This window comes from Aplidium turbinatum, chromosome 1, assembly GCF_918807975.1.
Source record: "Aplidium turbinatum chromosome 1, kaAplTurb1.1, whole genome shotgun sequence".
NCBI classification, from domain to species: domain Eukaryota; kingdom Metazoa; phylum Chordata; class Ascidiacea; order Aplousobranchia; family Polyclinidae; genus Aplidium; species Aplidium turbinatum.
Genome location: NC_137472.1, coordinates 21,362,655 through 21,385,322, shown reverse-complemented (window position 1 = coordinate 21,385,322; position 22,668 = coordinate 21,362,655). Strand labels below are relative to the sequence as shown.

The 22,668-nt window shown below is 37.1% G+C and overlaps 1 protein-coding gene across 3 annotated transcripts in view; it reads left to right on the top strand.

The window, feature by feature from the left end:
• The window catches only part of LOC145770718 (adenylate kinase isoenzyme 1-like), a 51,881-nt gene extending 32,837 nt beyond the window's left edge, over positions 1-19,044 (top strand). For 2 of the 3 annotated variants that reach the window (XM_082582426.1, XM_082582419.1), the window contains exons 4-9: positions 4,155-4,188; positions 6,025-6,060; positions 11,413-11,576; positions 12,016-12,129; positions 17,645-17,836; positions 18,672-19,044. In XM_082582426.1, the coding sequence (XP_082438552.1) occupies positions 4,155-4,188; positions 6,025-6,060; positions 11,413-11,576; positions 12,016-12,129; positions 17,645-17,836; positions 18,672-18,731 (600 nt within the window). In that variant the 3' untranslated portion in view covers positions 18,732-19,044. Of the gene's footprint in view, positions 1-4,154; positions 4,189-6,024; positions 6,061-7,759; positions 8,436-11,412; positions 11,577-12,015; positions 12,130-17,644; positions 17,837-18,671 lie in introns of those variants that run through there. The other variant, XM_082582432.1, reaches the window with a different exon arrangement.
• The last annotated feature ends 3,624 nt before the right edge of the window (positions 19,045-22,668 follow it).

The window sequence follows — 22,668 nt, the reverse complement described above, 5'->3', positions numbered from 1 at the left end:
AGTAAGACTATTTTAATTGAGTAAAATAACGTTATGGTTATGACGTCATCACCTTTCTCGCCCCCCAAGGTTTTTTGAAAAGTCGGCGCCTATGTGCAATTGTGCTTACTACATAGGTCTACTGGTGAGTTGAATCTACAGTACGGTATTTCGTCTTGGTAATTATACTACAGTATCTGTAGCAATTTTTCCAAACCAGTTTGCCGAATAAAAAAAAGAGTTCTGGTCTAATTGCGCATATGGTTTTGTTTTTGTCTGTTAGCCTATAATTTTTTTTCGTGTTGCGCATAAAGTGAAAATGGCCAGATGTAATTGCAAATGTGTTTATTGGATAATGGGTAAAATTTCACTTTAGTTGATTCTTATATTTTGTTTGATTACTTCGGCATTTACCTTGGCAAATTCGAAGGCTGGCTACGCCTCCGCACTCCTGATTAATTCTTTGAATAAACAGATGCCATCATGGGCTTTCGATGCTGTTGCCATACAGACAGTTATATTTTAAACATGAAACGCTGTTTGACAGTGAGTCCAAACCTAATCGGTCTTTGAAAACTGGGTAGTGTGACTGACCTCCTGTGTTGTTCCTGAAGCCGCAAATATCGTGATTAACTTCGGAAGCCAGACTTAGCCTAGACTTCGAGTTTGCCAAACGTTTCTGATTAGTAAGAGTTCCCTGCAGAGTGCAGACCTGTCCATTAAGATTAGAAAGCAACAAATGAACTAGTGGCAGCTTCATTTGTATTTTCCTAGGTGAAAAAATCTATTTTTATGTTTTTCTTCATAGAGAAAATGAAAATTGAAATTGCTCCCGTGGCAAATGAAATTACTGTCGCATTAAAAAAACAATGAAGTTTTAGTTAGAATAAACCAAGTATCATCCTTATTTTGTTAAGTGCAAAAAACAAGTTTTATAATTTTGTTTGTGTAAAAAATAAAAATTGAAATAGCTACCGTGCTATTTTATTTGTATTGTTTATAATTGTACCGTATATATACTTATCTCGCAACAGACGAAATAAAAGGTTTCTCACTTTTCGTGACTAATGAAATGACTACCGAATTCAATTAATGTTATTACGAAATAATCAAATCTCGCGTCATTTGTGTTTGCATCATTTGGACCAGGGCATAAACTCGTGTATCCAGGTAGAATGGCTAAAATAGTGAAGCGTTTTTTTTAGGATGACTCATTATATTGTAGGTTGAACTATCATCCAAATCGTCCCTTTTAGTTGCACCTTAGGATAAGCCACTGCAATCATAACCAAGGTTTTCAGAACTATGTGCTGTTGCTTTAGAACAGAAAAGTGTGTCACGAAAACTTGCATGCAAATTGATTGGATATTTCAATCAATAATTGTAATAGTTTTCAGTTTGGCTGAGTAGTGAGAGCATCAGCTCGACACTCGAAAACGCCGTTTGGAATGAACGTACAACTAATATATCATGATACCATGGCCACCTAAAGATATGGCCTGATTTGTCACATTTTCCCGAAGTTTCCAGGTTTTTCTAACTTTGGACAAACGTTTAAATAAATTTTTCTAAAAATTAGATTTTTACGCTTTCTTTATTCTTTTCACCAGATGGCACAAAAGGTTTTAACATGCTCACATGTTGAAAAACAAAGAAAATTTGATTTTGTAGATTTTAGTCAGACTGTTAATTTTCAATAACAGTCTGATTTTGCGTTTTTCAACTTACTTTTTCTCATTTGCTACTGCTTCCCCAAGGCAACAAAAAAGTTTTTTGTCATTAGGAAACTGCAAAAAGTAAAAAAATCTCAAAAAATGTCAATCAAACACTAGCAGTAGCTGTAATCAAAATCTGCAAAATGTGACAAATCAGGCCGCATCTACAGGTGGCCATGATGATACTTAATTTTGTGTGAAGCTAGACACAAAGATAGGCATCCCAATTATGCAAGTTCTGAATTTTTTTTTGGGTACACGACATCTTGTGGTCGACTTGTCGCTGATGCTCAGTGGTTACGTTAGCTCAGTCAGCGAAGTGAAACTTGACGCAGGGTAACATATAAACAGATTTTCGAAGCAATTTTACAAATACTGCAGGAGTAAACCTAAGGGAAGGCGTGGTAAAACGGACATGTTAACTTCAAAGACTTATAGAGCACTTGTTTAGTTAATTTAAAATGTTAATTTGTTTCGCTGTTTTCAGTTCTTTCGTTGGTTGTTATTTGATGTTTATGCGTGTGATATTCTGATATGACTGCACCTCCGGTAATTTCTAAAACTCTACTCTTATGTAATGTATCCAACTATCCATATGTCCGTTTTTCCCCAAAGAAGCTACATAAAAAAATTATTTAATTATAAGAAAAACAAAAATATGTGGAAACCTCATTTTTGGAGGATGATGATCCAATGTTCATAACTAAAAAAGAAGCAGAAATTTTCAAAATACACCTAAATATCATCACATTTTAGTAGACTAGTTTCTATAACAAAGTACTGAGAAAGATATTTCGACCTCTTTGCCACCGAGTATCGCACGAAAGTTTCGATTTTTTTTTGTGGAGTATTCATTCAAGTAGATTTAGAAGAGAGAAACAAAGTGTTATTTGCGTTGGTATTTTTTTCAAAAAAGCTAATGTCGGTTTTGCCTCGCCTTTTTCTATCTTTATATTTATATATCTACTCAATGTAGTAGAACATTAGGACATCGGTCAAAGGAAAAAGAGTAGTTGGAATGAGCAGCTCCACATATTCGGAAGTTTGCTGATAAAATTAAAAATATGGTGCTTATTGCTGTGGGATTTTCTCTGCGGCGTGGGAGACTTGATTCACCTGTAAAGTTACTTCTTCTAGTAGTTACACCCGTTATTCTAGTGAGAAACACAAACAGATGGGAGGAACCAAGTTTTTGCGTTCACTCAATATTATGAGACGTTAGAACAAGTGGAAACCTGGAAAATCATAATGTTTCGAGGTCAGACAAGAAAGACCATTAAGTCATAACTTAATGAAATACGTGCTGCTATATTTCTTTTGTACAGCTATTTTTGCAGCAACTAAATTGATAGATATGAAAGTGTGTATTTTTCTATTGTGGATTTATTTGATTATTGTATGACTAGACTTTTTTCGGACATTTTGTCCAAATTGTCTTTTTTCATAACGTTTTGCTAAATATCACCTATTAGCCATCAAACGACCGAAAATATTTACCTGAGGGTCAATAGTATCAAAGTTAGGCCTACTACAGGTAACTTTTACTGTTTTTAGGTCTGTTTTTGTTTGTTCGATTTGTTTCATACTTTTTAACATAATTCTTCTGCTTATTACATTTGAATGATTTGATCATTGCAAAAATACTTTTACACGATGGTACAAAACATGAATCGTCAAGTAATTGTTCCTAGCTCCGGTAGCAGCTGTGTGTTGCCTGCTACAACACATTGCCAATCAATGACAGGGTGCAGTATTTGAAAGCTGGCTCAGCTGTTGGTGAAAGAGATTTTCTGCCAGAAGAAGCTACAAATTACATGCAAGTGCTTGTTAATTTAAGTTTTGATTCAAAAACTTGGACCCTTTCATTGATTTGTTTCACTTGTTTTTTTGTTAAAAAAATACTGCTAAAAGCGAAACTCAATCTATTGTAACGTGAATACAGCTGCTTTTTCAGAAGATTAAAAGACACAAAATTTATTATAATATATAGTAGAAGGTTACAAAAGTTGGTTATTACCAAGTAAAAGATCGTTGTTTTATGTATTCTATATAGTTTAAATACTGCTCAGCACACAAGTACGTAGCTATCAGGAAATGCTAATGCTCTGTGTGTTGAGGCTAAGATTAGCATGTTCACAAAAAAACGTAGAGGAAGTATAGAGTGCTGTGGTTGTTTGCTGACAGCCAGCTGGGACCGCAACAAAGGCATTGTCTTTTTTTGTATGGGAAACTGAGTACACGGCACTCATGGCAGTGATGTTCTGGTAAAAATAGAGCAACGCTTGTTGTATATTGCATGGTCAGATGCTATATTCAGACAGTGATACATGCATTGACATGCAGCTGTTCTGTTTATGAGCAGTGAATTACTTCGCTTCATGTCGTGTAGTGGCTTATCAGTGGTAGTTTGCAGCTGACAACGATAAACTTCCATGGAGTAAAATATATTTATATTTTTAGACAGAGTTAGACGGATCTTGCCCCTCCTGTGATAGTGAGTACCACGTGTTTTCACTGTGTGCTTTCCCTGCAAAGTTACTGTTAGTTGATCTAATCTTTAGCGGTTCTAAGTTCAGCGTTCCACGATTAACCCTTAGTTTTTTTTTTCTTGCATCTACCGTTGGACATAGTAAGCTTCAAATGTGTAGCTTACTTGAATATTATGAAAAGCATAGGACCAACAAAGACAGGTTTGGAATTTTCTGAAAGGTTCTAACAGACAGGATTGTATGTTACTGTGTGTGGCGTCAAGTAGGACACAGTTAGTATAATTTGCTGGATAGCAAAGAGACTTTGAGCAGAGAATCATATTTTCATTGATCCGATGTTGAATAATAACAGTGAGCTTATTTTAAGCATGAACCGCAATTTTTTTGAGTAAAGAAACGTATATTCTTAGGTGAAGAAGTCTCTTCTAATTTTAAAACTTAGCGCTGAAGTTGCTCATCGTTTGTAGACGAAACTTAACATTAAATTAACATAGTATGCCATGCATATTCTCATTTTCTGGAACATTTTGCTTAGACTGCGCTTAAAAATTTCACTTGCAATATAATATTTACCTCATAATTCCTTTAGTTCTACTAGACTACTAGAGAAATGTAGATTGTAGTAGAATATAGCATGAAAAATATAGAATCTGTTTGACATACTTCGATCTTGATTCTTGCATACGTACAATTTTCAGTAGTTGATTTGTTTTGGCTGCTGCAACACAAGCTTTAGATCAGACATGATCGGAAAACTAACTTTTAAATCGGAGCACGATATTTTGACTTAGCCCTATTTGTAATTTCAATTGCTGCACCTAATAGTGATTGAAAACAAAAAAAAGTATTAATACTACAAAAAGTGCTCAATGCTAAGCAAAAAAGCAAAGCAGAGCGAATTAAATCAAATATAGTTATTACTATCTGAATCCTTAACAGCCTGTTTCACCTTTAACGGATCATCAGAAGGATCTTATTCAAATAGAATTTCTCTAAGTAATAGTGATTGAAATACATTCACTGCGGCCCACGATATTTTGATAATGTTACTTAAGATAATGACGATAATGTTAAACAATAAAGGTTACTTAGTTACCAGTTTTTAACTATTTGCATTGAAATGTGTTGTATTAAGTGGATGGTTAGTTGCCGCCATACAAGGTGTTTTTAGTGTACACTGGACAGGTGACGTTTTCTGAAACTTATAGACCTTCTGCATATTACCAACGTAACAACACGAAATAGTCGTTCACCAAACTTTGTTTCTATTTACTGTATTGCCGCAAAACGTAGATGAACTAATTAAATTTAGCATCGGCAATGGCGAAAGCCAGATCCAGATAACAAACCAGAACATCACACCTCCAGTTAAAGTTACATCTTTCAAAGGAAACCTATCGGTAACGGACTATTCGAATACCGCAAAGAATTCACCTCTAATAAGTTTTCCTTCTACTAGCCTACTACTACATGAGAATTAGATGTTTGCGTCAAACTATAAATAATTCAAGCCGGTTTACAGAACAGGTTTTTTGCTAACGTACTTCTAAGGATGACGCAATCAAATAATAAAAATAATAATTTGAATGATCAACCAGTGACGCACATGACGTGACGTCCAGCCAGGGGGAATATTCTGGCTATCAGTGCATTTGAACTAAACTATTTCGATTAATAGACACTTAGAATCACTTTCACTGGATAAGCTGTTAAATTATATATTCTGCTTGTTTGATAAAGGATGTCTTGTAGCAGCTGCTTTTAGTGACTTTCAACAGAGTCTAATACATTTTTAAGGACCATTAAGGTATTTTCAACTAATACCGCTTTGTCTTGCTTAGAACCCATGGATGACGTAAAGATCATTTTCGTCATTGGTGAGTGTGTTTTCAGTTGAATATCATTTTTTTTTTCTATGTCAAGGGTTCTGAACTAGTGCTCCATCGACCCTAAAGGTTCACTGCAACCCACTGAAGGGAGTGAAGGGTCTGCAAGATTTTTCTATTCAGTGATAAGTAGGGTTAGTCCGGAAGCTGATGTACAATAAAGTAGTTTGTAACAGCAGTGGCGTATCCGGGAGGGGAATGGCCCCTTTCGGCGAGTTCGATTCGGAGAGTTTCCTATTCGGAGAAAGCCCTTTTCGGGGATTTTTTGAAAATCCAACGACGCCTTCTGTTTATTTAGAGAAGTTTGTATTTTATTCCACAATATCGTTTCTTTTGCATTCCGACAAAGAAAAGTAAATTGAAATGAAATTTGGTAAAAATAAATTTGAATTTGATATTTGGTAAATTATGTTCTTAAATTCGAATTTGGTAAGTGATTTGCTGTATGTTCCAGCCAGCAACACTGGTCCTTTTTACATTGATTTATTGTCTGCAGACGTTGAATCAATGTAAAGAAGACCAGCTTTGCTGACTTTAGAGCTTGTACGATCAAAGCATTTTTCTTGCAAACTGCGGCAATTGGACTTCTTTTCATTTCACCGATCTCTGTGACGTCACAACGCGAACTTTGACTGTTGAAGTTTTTGATTCAAGCGTGCTATTTTTAACTCCGCACCTGCTGTGTAGTTTTGAGTATAGAACGTGGCCTACGAAAATAGAGGAATGGTAAACACCACTCACACACACTGTTCGTTTTGAAATCGCAAAGTTTTTTTTTCAAGTCTTTTGCGCTGTCTCAAATAATTAATTTGCAAAGCCAACTGAGTGATTCAACGTATTCAGACATTGAGTCAATGTAAATACGAACTGTTAGGCTAATTGGGTTCTTTGAACAAATCGAATGGCTTTTGTAAATGTTTCTCAGTTACAACCTATACCTGGTCCGCAAAAGTTCCTTTTTGTACACGATTTCAATGTCTGGCGGCGTTACAACGATGTAAAAATGACGTTTTTGCTGGCCGGTAGTTAGGCTGTTGAATTTAAAAATTCTTCGACTGTTTTGAGTTACAGCTTCTTTTTGTAAAAAAGGTTGTTTTGAAGTAAAGCAAATATTTTGAACAATCTGTTCAAACTACTAACTTACAGGCTGAAGGCACTCAAAAGTAAACACTGGATGAGATATATTTGAAATATCATATAAAATCAACAAATAGCTAATTTAAAAAAATGAATGACATAAACATTAGGGTGGAGTGAAAAATTTTTTTTTTGATTTTTGCTCTGTAATAGCGATTAAAAGTTGTGGTGTGGCTTGATTAATTAGCTTTGCAAATTTCAGCGTTTTAAAATAAAGTTTTCGTTTGCCGCAAGCAAGTTCAAGATTACAATGGACCAGCAGATTAAATATCACGATTTGCTTCAGAATTTTTCCCATAGCAAAACCATCGCATGTGACGTCATAGAGGATATTTCTTACGATTCAATTAGTCCATTCAAGCAACATAATCGATAATATGCAAAGAACCATTAACCACGATCATCTGATAATAATTTGTGCTGAATGTCTCTTTAACTTACAGGACAGATGTAACTTAAGTTCAAAGTTGTTTTGTAGCAGATTACTATTAGTTACCCCGCAGTGTAGACTGGAATCATTCTTTGTACTGTTTTGTTTACAGGAGAAACTTAATATGTCCGAAAAATCAAAAATAGGCACTAGAAAGAAATTACAATGCCCTGTATTTGGTTTACACCAGGAACTAAGTCAGGTGCTTCTACCCACTTTTGCTGATATGATGAAATATTACTTCTATGCAAGGCATCAATTGACGGAGGTGAACTTTTATAAGAGAAAACGCCCTACAGTTTATGAAGTGGCAGAGGAAGTAGCAAAAAATATAGAACAACTTTAGAAGTGAGCGTGAATTCCTGTTGTGTGTCGCCGTCGAGTCGTACAGATTATCATAGCGTATCACAATAAGCATCGGAATTTGCTTAAGTCTTATAAAAGTAGACAAGGACAGCCAATATTTATGTCAAAAATAGAAAAGTTTCAAGAAGAGTCAAAAAACTCTTTGATATAGCAGCATGCAAGTGCGAAGCAAATGATATTTTCTGCTCATGCTGTAAGGCTATGAAAGTACCGCCGGAAGAAAGAGCTTTCTTAGCAGACCAACGTACACAGAGAAACATGATAATAGGCATCATCGACAAAGCCAAAACAGTACAGATACAAAACAGAACGAAGCGAAAACTGCTAGAGCAAGAGGGTTTGATGAAGAGAATCCGAGTTGAAGAGGATGGTGAGGGCAAGATAGGAGCTGGTTATGATTTCTTGGAAGATGATGAAAATTCAATTGAAAGTGGTATGGATTTTTTTACTACTCTTCCATCATGTTCACAAGATATAGTTACAACTGAACCTCAAAATAGACATGCCCTAATTTCACTTGCTCAAACCTGTGATCGCTACGGAGTTTCAGACAGAGCGGGTGCTGCTATAGCATCCGCTGTCCTACAAGATTATGGGTTAACAAGCGAATCAAACAGAACCAATGTTATTGACAGAAGTAAAATTAAAAGAGAAAGAAAACGAAACCAATCACACTTACAAAATATGAACACTAAAACTGTCTTTCACGGATTGTACTTTGATGGAAGAAATGACAAGACTATGGTAATACAAACTGATGTATCTACCCGCATGAAAATTGTAACAGAGGAGCATATTTCCTTAATTGGGGAACCAAATGCAACCTATGTAGGTCATTTTGCAGCAAGTTCGGGAAAGGCTAAGGATATAGCCGAAGGTATATTAGAATTTTGGGCTTCCAATGTTTCTTCTGGTACTCTATGTGTCATTGGTTGTGATGGTACAAACGTAAATACAGGGAGCAAAGGAGGGGTGGTGCGAATTCTTGAAAAGGGCCTGAAAAAGCCATTGCAGCGATTTATATGTTTGTTGCATTTTAATGAATTACCACTTAGGCATTTAATGCAATATCTTGATGGAGTTACATCTGGTCCACAAAGTTTTTGTGGCTCCATTGGTAAAAAACTTGAAGACTGTGACAGTTTACCAGTCGCTGAGTTTAAGACTATTGATATTCAACTGCCTTTAATTGACGTGAACTTAAGCACAGACCAGCAGTACTTGTATGACATCTGTAAAGCCATTAGCTCAGGGTGTTGTGATGCCAAGCTTGCCTATCGTAATCCAGGAAAGATGAATCACTCCAGATGGCTGACAACAGCCAATCGCATTTTGAGGCTCTATGTTTCACAAAAGAATCCCTGTGAAAATCTGAGAGCGTTGGTGGAGTACATTGCCAAGGTATACGCTCCAACGTGGTTTGCAGTGAAAACGCAACCTTCCTGTACTACTGTAAAGGAGCTCAACATCTGTTTCAAGTAGTTAAAAAGTCGCGCTATCTTAGCGCTGAACTAAAAGCAATAGTTGAACCTGTTATCAACCGAAATGCCTTTTTTGCTCACCAAGAGAACTTATTGCTGTGCATGTTGGTAGATGAACGTCTGCACATCAGAAAATTAGCACTGCGGAGGATACTTGCAGCCAGAAAACAAGGTCATGGAGATGCCATTCGTCTCTTTAAAGTTCCACTCTTGAACTTTGAAGCAAACGAATACTTTGATCTGATTGATTGGCAGCATACAGAGAGATATGAACCACCACTAACTCGAGACATACCGGACAGTCAGTTAATGTCCTTCATTGACGATGCTACAGCTCCAGAGTTTGAATTTCCTAGCTATCCGTGTCACACGCAAGCCGTGGAAAGGTCCGTGCGCCTCGTTACTGAAGCAGCATCTGTGGTGTGTGGGCAGAAACAACGGGACGGATTCATTCGAAGTAGACTGCAGTCAAGATTAGAAATGCCTGCATTCAATACAAAACGGCAATTTTTGGCAAATGGAGTGCTCAATGAGATTTGAATTCATGGAAGTCCGCAGAGAGGGGCACTTGTCCCCTGGATTTGGGTCTCATAGACGTTTTTTTTCCTTATGAAAACGATATTTCAAAAATGTTTGGCTTGAAAGATGTTTACACCCCTGCAATTTTTCTGCCAACGCCCATGTATTGTATAAGCTGATGATTTAAACGCGTTTACACTATTTGTATGGAATCAAAAGTAAACAGGCAACCGAATTCTCACCATTGTTATATTAAGAAAAACACTTTTTTACTGTAGTTTGATTTGCATTCATTGCACATACTTGCTTAAACTGTGCTGATAAACCTGTGGAAGGAACAGAAATTTGAAGAAAATATCTTAAAATCTGTGTTTTTTTCTTGTCAGTTGATAATATACACGCAACAAGCGTTCTACAAGACGTATTTTCCACTGTGTTGCAACGATTTATGTGTAATTTACAACTCTGATATTGTTAGATAGAAGTTCCGAAGGTAAAAGTGAGATAAAAGTGACAATCTGCTAATTTTGATGACGTCATAGCTCCAAAATACTAGAGAAAATTTCAATGGACTTGCGGCAGACGTAAACGATGATCAAAATCGAAAATATTTCAGCTTGTGAATACATCTACCAGACCACAACTTTTAGTAACTATTACAGATTAATTCTATCAACTTAAATTTTTGACCCTATGTTTCACTCCACCCTAATAAACATGACACAGGGAAGGTGGATGAAACAATATCGATTCTATAGCCCAGAATGTGTATGCTGTGAAACGGCTGCACGGCTAAAAATGTTTGGAAACTACTGCCATAGCTTATGCATACAGAACGATCCAATCCATCAATGCATTAGAAACATCAACAATCCAATTCTTCATTTCATTCATTATTATCATACATTTCTCTAAGTAAGCTAATTCCTTTCAATATACATATGCCGCTGTGGTTTTACAATTCTCCGAAAAGGGCTTTCTCGGAAAAAGGCTGTCTCCGAATAGGGAACTCTCCGAATCAAATTCGCCGAATAGTAGCAGACCTATCCAGGAGTGCAATGAAAGAGATTACCCTCCTTAAACCAATTCTGATTGAAAATCTGATCTGAAAACTTGATGTCTTGTCTAAAACTATGGTGAACTGTTGTTTCAACAGGATGTTCTCCATGTTATGACTTTCGGCTTGCACCTACGATAATAGGGTCAATTTATTCCTTATCATTGATACTTTTGTACAAACACCCATACCTACTGCCCTAAAGCAGATTGTAATTAGAAAGAATGTTGGTTAATTTTGGAATCTTTATCCTGGAACTGACAAAGCCTTGATAGGTTATTCCTGGTAGTTTCGCATACTTCTAGAGGTTTTTGTCTTGTTTTTGCTCACAATTGTGCAACTTTGCCTTTCAGGCGGCCCAGGATCGGGAAAAGGTACGCAGTGTGAACGCATCGTCAATGGATTTGGTTACACTCACTTTTCGTCTGGAGATTTGTTGAGAGCTGAAGTAGCGTCAGGATCAGAACGAGGACTCGAGTTGAAGGCGACCATGGAAAGAGGAGATCTCGTTCCTCTGGTGCGTGAGACATTGTGCAATCATCAACTTCCATAACAAGTTCAATATAAGTTTGTTTTTTCATCTATATATTTGCAGTTCTGATATCATACTTGTTCTTGTAGATTTAATTGTAATCTTATAGAAATGGACTGTTTTTCTTACGGTAAGTGTTTGGCACCAAGAAGAAAGCACCTGCTACACTATGAATACAGTATTACCATAAACGGAGAAAGATGCCAAAACCTTGTATGGTTTAAAATATGCAACAACTGTTTCAGTAACATGTTAAAAGCTTGTAGTTGTACCTAGCTCAGACACACAAACAAACAGCGAACAGGTAGCTTTGTGGCACACACATACAACAACAATAACATTTTTAAGTATACAAAATATTAGTAGCCTACCATATACCGGTAATATATCTTTTTTATTTAAAAGATGCTTTGTGCTTTTACAGAGTACCATCCTCAACTTGATAAAGGATAACATTTACTCACATGCCGATAGCAAAGGCTTTCTAATTGATGGTTATCCCAGGGATGTTGCACAAGGAATCGAATTTGAAAAAACGGTAAGTTAAGTTTATCACGGTTTGAATTGTTGCTTATTTTGAAATGTTAAAACGAGGACAACACACTGCGATGTTTCCTTGATAGGCACTTTTACCAAAAGAAATTACACAATGTAATAGAAAACAGCAAAAGTTGTTCCGTGACTCACTCTCAAATCTTAACAAAAAGTTGTGAAGAGCACTTATTACAATAAAGCAAAAGATAAACTTCAGTGATTCCATTATTTGAAATGATGTCTTTGTTTCGGTTAATTCAATACATCACGTTTGGAGAAGACATGATTTTCTTTTGAGAATCTTTGCACACTATTGACGCATCAGATGACGGGATATGAATGAACATTGGTGAATTGATATAAATTTTTGTTTGGTTTCTATTTATTAATCTTTTTAAAAAAAATAATGACAGTTAAAATTGAATAATTTGCTCAAGCTTGACGAGCACAGTTCACCAAGTGCAAAAACAGCTTCAATGATACAATGTGAATATAATATTCCTTTGAGTATGGGATGGAATGGAAGACGTTTTTTCTATCTTCCATCGTGAGATTTTCTTCCATTCCATCTCAAAAATTTCTTCCTTCTTTCATTCCATCTGCAAGTTTTGTAGCTAAAAATTTTACAGCAATATTTTTCTGATGATTACGTACCGTTTGGTGTTAAAAGTTAGCCTACAACTAAAAGAAGAATCTGTGATCTTGAGAGTGGTCTTGTTTCGGGGCAATTTCAAATCTTGTTGTGCAGGAAGCACAGCGAGGTGGAATGCGTTGGGATGGCTGTTATTCGTGTTCAATTCGTGGTCAATTTATGTGAACATCAGAGATACCTCACGTAGAGAATTGTTTTTTTTCGATGCTTACAGGCTTATTGTCAACAAGTTTTTGCGGTTTGAGGTTGCTTTTGTTTGTTTTGTCTTTGCGTTGATTACTGTCTCGAGTGTCTCATGTGTGTTTGGATTGTGGAGTTTACTTACTCTTTCTTCTATCACTTAAGTTTTATTTAAAGTTGTGGAGTGGGGGGGGGGGGGTTAACTTACATAACTGTATGTTTTATTGTGGTGCCTCCACGGTGTGACTTTAATATGGATAAAATTTATGTATTTGATGTATTAATTTATTACTATGTACCGCACAGGTATGTGAAGCTATCGGCTACTAAAATAATCTTGATTCATTGATTTATTTTTATTAATTATCACATTTAGCTCTTTGCATGCTTCCACATAATGTTGTTGTCTCTCTGAGTATTTGATTAACTGTTCAAGTGTTTACAAAAATAAACTTATTTAAGAGCGATGTACTTCAATGTAGTGCATATAAATTTCTGAACTTATGTGAAAGTATGTTATAGGCCTACTCACGAAGTGTGACTATTGTTGACTTCACTTCCTTGAAGAACTGTCCGCAACAGCCACGATCAATACACAAACAAATCGACATGTTTTCTATTTAAAAAAAAACATAATTAGACGGAAACTTTTACTCAATATTTTACAACTTTTGTACGTCTTGATGAGGCGTTACAAAGTTAATGCAATGGAAGATTGTCTTCCATCCCATCATTCAAATCTCCCATCTCTTTCCATCCTTGAAATTTTCCATCTCTCATCCCATTTCTTGACAATGAGTGACAAAGGAGATAAGATTTATACGAAGAAGAAGTTTGCAGTTGCTTCTTTAGAATAGTTACCAGATTTTTTGTGAACTCACTGACTTCACACACATAAGCGTCGAAATAGGGTGGGCAAAATATGTTTCGCCCACCCTGTTTTCATGACGTTTATGAAGTGTTCGTTACAATTATTTCGTTTTTGTTAAACACTGAATTATCCAACCAACTGCAGCGCAACTTCTTGTTTTACGCTGTGTCTCTCGCTAGGTATCCGACAGAACAAAGCAATTCCACAACAACGCTGCGTTGAAAAAAGGCGTTTGGGCACGATTTGATATCAAACCAATACGTTGTAAAACCGCTGAACTCATCTCTCTCGGGACGTCGCACGTTGAAAACCTGTCTAGAGAAGAAAGCCAAGACAATTAGAATCCGCGTGGCCTAGCTTTCGTGGTAATCGAAATTGCGCTGACAAGTGTGTCATCAAACTTCAGTTCCGGGTCAGCGCAAGAGAATATGAATATGACATCATAATGAACATGGCAATAAAATAACCGATACAAACTAAAGACGTACTGAAACAATCGCTTTTTACAAATCTTTCCCATCTCTGATCTTTCCTCACAAACCTGTTGCTGGGTATAAATTGGGGCATCGCGCGATGTTGTCATTTCATTTGCTTTCGGGTATGTACGCCTATTTCCAACAGGTTACATTTCTTTTCGTCTTGGTTATGTTTGCTTTTTTGTATTAATGTCACGCTGCCTCTTGTTTCCATTTCGGAAGTTCTGACTACATTTTCGCCAAACGTACAGTAAGTAGCGTGATCAATTGAAAAATTATTTTGAATCTAAAAAGTTGGTCGAATAAACCTTTTTCTGTTCAGGACTACTTTACAACTGAATTCGTGCTGCGTGTTTGAATGATCACATTGTACGACTTGCACGTAAGCTTGGCGCAGTACAAAACCGCAATATCCGCACAGTCAGCAGTCACCTTTCCGAACATTTTGCGGCAAATCCGAAGGCGCCACTTTGAAGATAACAGGTCACGAGTCACGCGCTTTTTAGGTCGCAAAGGAAGTAGCGCTCAAATGATCGCAAGGCGCAAAAAAGCAAACATCAAAAAGCTTAATTGCTGCAGCGACGCTAAATGCAGTTTTTGTGAGACAGACTAACCGTTGCGAATTTGCGAACATATACATTAGGGTTGTTCAAAAAAAACACTTTTTTGCCGAATTTCTGTGGAGACCCCCTGGAATTGTTAGGTTGCATCTAAAAACCCCACAAACCAAATCTGAGCACGTTTGGTTCAGTATTAACCGTGCAACGTCAATTTGAAAATTTAGATTTTGATTAAAATTTTCGAAATTTTTTTACCCCCCTCCTGAAAAAAAAATTTTTTTTCAACTTTTTTTGCATTGCTTGCAATGGAATAGCTGTAAATAAACCTGTTCACAGTTTAAAAGCGAGTAGTCATGGTATAAATGTCACATTTTAACAATAGTTGTGAGGTTGTTTTATGCAAAAAATGGCTTTTTTACATGTTTTCATGAACTTCGGATAAGTTTTGAATGTTGATACAATTGTGTGAATATTAACTGCACTATTTTTTGATCTTTGACATCACAGATCATTGTGAGTTGTCTCTCTCTTGTATAACATTATGTTGAACTTCAAGTCTTGTGTGTAACTGATAAGCTGCAGTCAACTAATCTTTTTGATTTTCTCATTTAGATATTATTCTAGAACAAAAATTTGTGAAAAGTGATAGCTAGAGTTTGTTTCTGATTGCATAAATACTGTACAGTGCTGTAATTCTGCAAATTTGTTTACCTGCTGCCATGCATTCCTCACGTTCAAAAAATGTGGAAGTATTTTTAATCGGAAAGCCCAAAGATCAACCATTCTCTCAGTTAGGCCTACAATTGCCAACAAAGAGAGCTGTTTTACAAAGGTTTCTTTTCTATTTGAAAATTCAGAAAAAGACAAGACAGGATGCTGTGGCCACTACATGCAGTGAGATTGAATTCCTGTGGAAAAAGACCTGTTTTCAGACCAAGAAAACAATCAAACTGTGGAACGAGCACAGGCTCGTAAACATCCCAAACAAGGTAATACGAGAAAAGAACAGTTTGACGCTGATTTGGATACCCTTTTTGATATAGCAAAAGCAAATATTAAAGAAAAACTTAATGAAGAAGACTATGCTTTCGTGAAAGATCAACAAGGCCAGCGAAAGTCTACATTTGGATGCAAAGCTAAAGCATTGGAAAAACGCCTTCTACGGAAAAGAAGAGCAGAAGTTGAACTGGGAATGAAAAACAAATCGGTGAAGGAGATGGAAGTATTAAATTCTGTGGAGACTGACCTTGATTTCCTAAGCAGCAGTGATACTGATGCCAGTTCAAGCTGTGTGAGCAGAGAACATTGGGAAGGTACATCCAACATCCCAGCGAAACCACAATCTGTTTCCTTAGAAGTGCCAAGGCAGATAACTAAACTTCCACAAGTTATAGCAGCTGCTGATCGCCATAAGATCTCTAATTAATGCAGCTAAAACATCATTTAATGCATTACTTGAGATCTTATGGCAATCAGCAGCTGCTGTGACTTGTGGCAGTTTAGTTATTTGCCTTGGTACTTCTAAGGAAACAGATTGTGGTTTCGCTGGGATGTTGGATGTACCTTCCCAATGTTGGATGTACCTTCTCGTATTACCTTGTTTGGGATGTTTACGAGTCTGTGCTCGTTCCACAGTTTGATTGTTTTCTTGGTCTGAAAACAGGAATATTCAGGTGTGGATTCTCCAGAGATCTTTTTCCACAGGAATTCCATCTCACTGCATGTGGCCACAGCATCCTGTCTTGGCTTTTTCTGAATTTTCAAATAGAAAAGAAACCTTTGTAAAACAGCTCTCTTTGTTGGCAATTGTAATCCTAACTGAGAGAATGGTTGATCTTTGGGCTTTCCGATTAAAAATACTTCCACATCTTTTGAACGTGAGGAATGCATGGCAGCAGGTAAACAAATTTGCAGAATTACAGCACTGTACAGTATTTATGCAATCAGAAACAAACTCTAGCTATCACTTTTCACAAATTTTTGTTCTAGAATAATATCTAAATGAGAAAATCAAAAAGATTAGTTGACTGCAGCTTATCAGTTACACACAAGACTTGAAGTTCAACATAATGTTATACAAGAGAGAGACAACTCACAATGATCTGTGATGTCAAAGATCAAAAAATAGTGCAGTTAATATTCACACAATTGTATCAACATTCAAAACTTATCCGAAGTTCATGAAACCATGTAAAAAAGCCATTTTTTGCATAAAACAACCTCACAACTATTGTTAAAATGTGACATTTATACCATGACTACTCGCTTTTAAACTGTGAACAGGTTTATTTACAGCTATTCCATTGCAAGCAATGCAAAAAAAATTAAAAAAAAAATTTTTTTTCAAGGGGGGTGGGTAAAAAAAATTTCGAAAATTTTAATCAAAATCTAAATTTTCAAATTGACGTTGCACGGTTAATACTGAACCAAACGTGCTCAGATTTGGTTTGTGGGGTTTTTAGATGCAACCTAACAATTCCAGGGGGTCCCCACTGAAATTCGACAAAAAAGTGTTTTTTTGAACAACCCTAATATACATGCAATGAAATCTGTTTGAAAACTCTCGCCCACCCAGAATTCCTCTCTTCTAAGAAAAAATCGACGCTTATGTATTGTTCACACATATGTTCTGTTGATTCTATTGTGCTTGTTGATACTTTTCTAACACGGTTTGTAAACTGTATATTATTTCTGCCTTCCTGTAATACTGTGCCATGTACTGTGCCATGTACTGTGCTTACTCACGCAGTATTTTTTTTAAATTTTACTTGTGGTTGTAGGTTGGCCCGTGTTCTATGGTCTTGTGGCTCGACGTATCCCAGGATACCATGGTGAAGCGGCTGCTCAAGAGGGGGGAGACCAGTGGTCGCGTGGATGATAATGAGGAGACAATACGAAAGAGACTGAAGACGTTTGTGGACGCCACGGAACCTGTCATTAAGTACTACCAGGAGCAAAACAAAGTTTTTAGAGTAAGCTTGTGTAATGGATAGGTAGATAAACGTGCAGTCGACAATATAATTTTGGATCACCTATTACATATAATCCCAAACGTACTCGCCAACAGGGGTTGGTGTGTTGTAAGATGAAATGAAAATTGAATTTTCCAGATTTCATACCTAATTGTAAAATCTTCCATTCCTTTTTTCCTTAGCTATGAACTTTGAAGCAGCTTGATACTTAATAAATTCCAAGTTCCATAAAAGCCGGTGTTGAAATATCACAAACTTAACTCTGCTGTTCTGTTAAGAAGATAGTAAAGCCCGCATAACGTATTGAATCAATCTTACCTTCCCAATTTTTCATGTCAGAATATAGTGTTGTATTACATGTCACATTCTTCCTAGTTGTGAGCACAAAAATAAGGGTCCGCTGCATCAGCAACATTGCCTGTCGCCCACTATGACAATGAGCCTCGATGCTAGCTGTGACAACAGCATCATGATGCGAATGCATCATGATTATTAGTCGTCGACATGGTCTTTAAGATGATAGGCCCGGTACCAATGAGATCATCGAGTCCCAATCAAGACACTTCTAAACAAACGCACTATATCCAACGAATGCACGGTGGTTTCTTCAAGTTTCTTCAAGTTCCCGGGCTTCTTGGAAAAGTTGCGGGCCTTTGTATCATCCCGGATCCTAAAATACCCCCTGGACCCCCCCTGTCAACGGTACTGACTAATCATCGGCCATGAGACGAGTGGAGTGGTGGACAACCGTTTCGTCATATATGAGCCTCGATCTTATCCAATATTCGTCCTGTGTACAGCAGACAGCCAGACATCAACCCGTTTTATTTTTAAGGTTGATTCTGAGCGTGACGTTGAAGCGGTATTCGAAGACGTCAGAAAGATGTTCCATTAGCAGCAAGTCACTGTACATTTTATACCACTTTAAAAGTTGTTTGCGTTGAATCTACATAGCACAATGATTTTATATATTTTTGCCACTGAGCTGTAACTTCAACACTGTTTTAATGCTGTACAAGTTTACGCTAATGTGTTTGCTTAATTTTGTTCACGCAGAGTTTATTAGATATTAAAGTAAAGTTGATTATATAACGCTGTGTCTGCTCAGTTGCGCAACATTTGTAATTTAGAACGAACGCAATTTTTTGTGGTTTGCTATCACCATGCGGCTTTTTCTTTCACCAAAATACAGTTCCATTCAACATAGTCTTACAGAAAACTACTTTTAGTGGGGGGGGGGGGGGGTAATTTTAACTTTAGCCCTGATTTTAGAATACAACAGTACATTCTACGATCTCTAAAAAAAAAATTTGAAATTTCGTATAAACCATCCCTAACCTGAAAATTATTTTTCGCGTAAAATTGCATTGGCGTCACTTTTTGTTCGTGGGATTTAAAGTTCAAATATTATTTACTACTATACCAAAACACGTCAGTAATGTTGCAAGACAGCCGCAAACAGTTTTTCTGGTCTTGGTTCGTTGTGAAACATAGAAAAGTGGTCATTTCGATTTGTGCGCAATGAAGAAATAGACAATATGCTACTACATTAAATTGATTCAAGAGTATTGTACAGTTTTTGTCACACAAGTATGCCTTAAGTGATCAAGGATTGCATCGTTGGTGGGACAATCTTCCCAACGAGTGCTAAGCATTTGCCTCAGTTTCCTCTGCTGGAAATTTGATTGATGTCACGGCGGTATAATGTCCACTTGTCCAGGTTTCACAAATACAGAGAAGGGCGGAGAGAACGACTGCCCGGAAGACCATAATTTTTGTGCGGATAGGTATAGCATGGTAGTTAAAAACACGATGGTTATGTTTTCCATAGGCGCAATGTGCTGCTTTTATGCGGTGTTCAATATCCTTTGCACATGTTGGTGCTGTTGAAAGTATGCTACCAAGGTAGAAGAAGTAGTCTACTTCACCTAGTCCTAGAGGTCTTTCGTTGATATTGATCTGTGGGGAGGTGTGATCAGGTGGCGTTTGGTTGAGTATCCTAGTTTTATTAATGATAACTTCCATTCCAAAATGCTCATAAGAGTTGTTGTAGATGCAATCCTTGATCGCGCTAGATTGCCCAGTTTAGAAGCCACCATATTGCAACAACGCCTTCGCTGGACAGGACATCTTGCGCGAATGAACCCAACGATGCTACCTCGAATAATGCTTTATGGTGAACCAGACAGGGAAAAGACCCCTCGGAAGACCAAAAAAAACCTGGATTCATGGGAACAACTTGCTAATGGCAGATCACTTTGGAGAAAAAGAGCTAGAGAAGACAAGGAAATTTTCGATAAAAACAGGATACAAAAAGCCCAAGAAAAACGAAACACTAGAAAAGAAAAGTTAAAACTACCACGTCCCCCACCCTCCATACAATCTGCCTTTTGCCCATGTGTCTTTTCCATCATAGATTGGGCTTCCAAAGCCACAATCATACGACATCACCATCCAAAGGCCAAATTCAATTTGAAGGCAAACCAATGCTCGGACACGAGCTGGAGCCGACATCATTCTTATAAAAGCAGAACTTTAAACCTTCTTTGATATAATTGATAGCTCATGTAGTCACTGACGAAGCCGCACTTGTGTGACGAAAGCTTCACAATGCACTTGAAGTTATCAATTCAATGCGGTAGCAGCTTACTCTCTCCTTTGATTAATATTTGATCGCAGTACGCGCCCATTTGGATTATTGGTAAGTTTAAAAGAAGGTTGAAAAGTTTATTCACAAGTTTTTATTTTCGAATTTTGTGTTGAGCTGGCCAAATTGATTGATTGAATCTTTATCCTCGGACTGGAAAAGCTTCTTGCAGAGCTTAAGCCTGGCAGTTTCGCATACTTGTAGAATGTAGAGGCTTTGAATCATTTACGCAGGCCCGGTCACCTAGATTGGCAGAGTGAAGTTTCCGATTGTTGAAGCGTTGTTGCCTGGGAATTCAGAGCTGTCCTTTACGTGCGTTGCTCATGCGCACACCCCGAGACTCGAACCAGTGCCGCTTGATGTTGAAGCTTCTTGGTCCAGAAGTCACGGGCTAACCAATTGAGCTATCGGGGCAGACTAAATATAACAGGGCTAGATTATAAATTAACAAATAAATATAATCATATCCACTTCGAAACTTTGATAAGTGCGTGAATATTTATACTGTATTATTTTTTGCGAATCGGTTAGCCTACATGTAAAATTCTACTCCAGATTAAACCACCTGACGGTAAGATGTTTACAATAGGCCTAGCCCAGGGCTATTCAACTGGCGGTCCGAATCCGGGCCTTCTGGGTGTTAAAGGTGTAACCTCACTGCCACATTTTAGGGCCTCTTTAAACAGATTTCCATTAGGGAAAAGCAATTTTTTGTGGTTATCCAAGAAGCTAGGGGCTTCTCCCCCAGACCCCCAACGTTTTGCCGTCTTTTCTGAAGTGCGATCCACGCAGCTACACTACTAAGAAACACAATAGGCCTACATTTTTTCTTTTTTTATTTATTTGTGTGAAGACAAAAATCCAAGTCGTGTTACATACTAGGCCTGAAAAGTGTTTCGGTGCTCGTAGGCTACTGGTTGTTTAATTTTTGTGGTTGCATATAAAATATTCACCGGACCTCAAAAATATTCAACTTGTCAAAATGGACTTTTGCTAACATTATTTGAGTAGGCCTAGCCTAAGCAATTCTTTTTCCCACGACAGAAATAGCCTACTTTGGCGCCGCAAATAAGTCTTCGTGCAACAACGTCAGATTTCCCATGGCCTAATACATTATTTACCTCTTTTTTTTAAACTAGAGCCTACAGCCGTTTAATCATGTTGTGATTGTATCATAAAATTACTTTTTAGTCAAAATGTGAAAAGTTTACAAAACAATGTGAAAAGTTTAATTAGCTTGGGTCATTAGACCTGTTCAAATTATTTAACTTTTCGCATTGTTTTGTTTGTAGCCTATTAGTGCTTCCGGCATGCTTTTTATTCCCGGAAGCACTAATAAAAACAAAAGACAGAACAAAATGGAGGCAGTTCATGAGGGAGATCACAGCTGATCAAACACGATCAATCTGTTGAAGAAAATTGTTTCCCATAATTTTGACCATGCGAAAATGACAACCATTTTGCTCTCAGATGATGGAATACCCTGCCTAAAGAGGCCTAAACATTTTCATTTTGCCTAAATCACCCGTTTTTGACTTGTTTTAAAGAGTTCCTCATTTTTTTATCCAAAAATGAGCAAAAACATGTTTTTTTTTTAAATAACTTTTTTTCTGTTGCAGTTAGCGTTTCATATTGTATTGACAACAAATAGGAAAATTGTCCCTTCCGGTCATTTTGGCGCAAGTTCCAACTCTCTCGCTTTTACCATATTCGTGATAAGGCCAAAGTCGCAAACAATCCGCTAGCTGGCACATCAAGATGACGTCATAATATAAAATAACGTCGTTTTTTAAATAAGTGACGAAAATGCAGTCAGAATTTGACACGAACCTAATTTTCCTGAAAAGTCGCCTAAAAGTGGGACACCCTAGCCTACTGCACAGGCTTATAAATGGAGTAATGTGATAATTTTAGTACTGGAATGTAGGCGCTTACTTTATTGAGCTTACATAATAATGACATAACATGGTACGGTAGTTTAGTATCGAAAATAACATGTATTACATCCAACTGTAGCACACCCACCATGGGGCTAAGGGGGGCTCAAGCCCCCCCCCCCAAAAAAAAACGCCACCAAGAATGAAGTTTTTGTATGTTTTCCATATATACCTTTTGCTTACAGGTTAGATATGAATAAGTACATTTGTGACATGATAGATAGGCCTATAGACTCTGTACAATCATA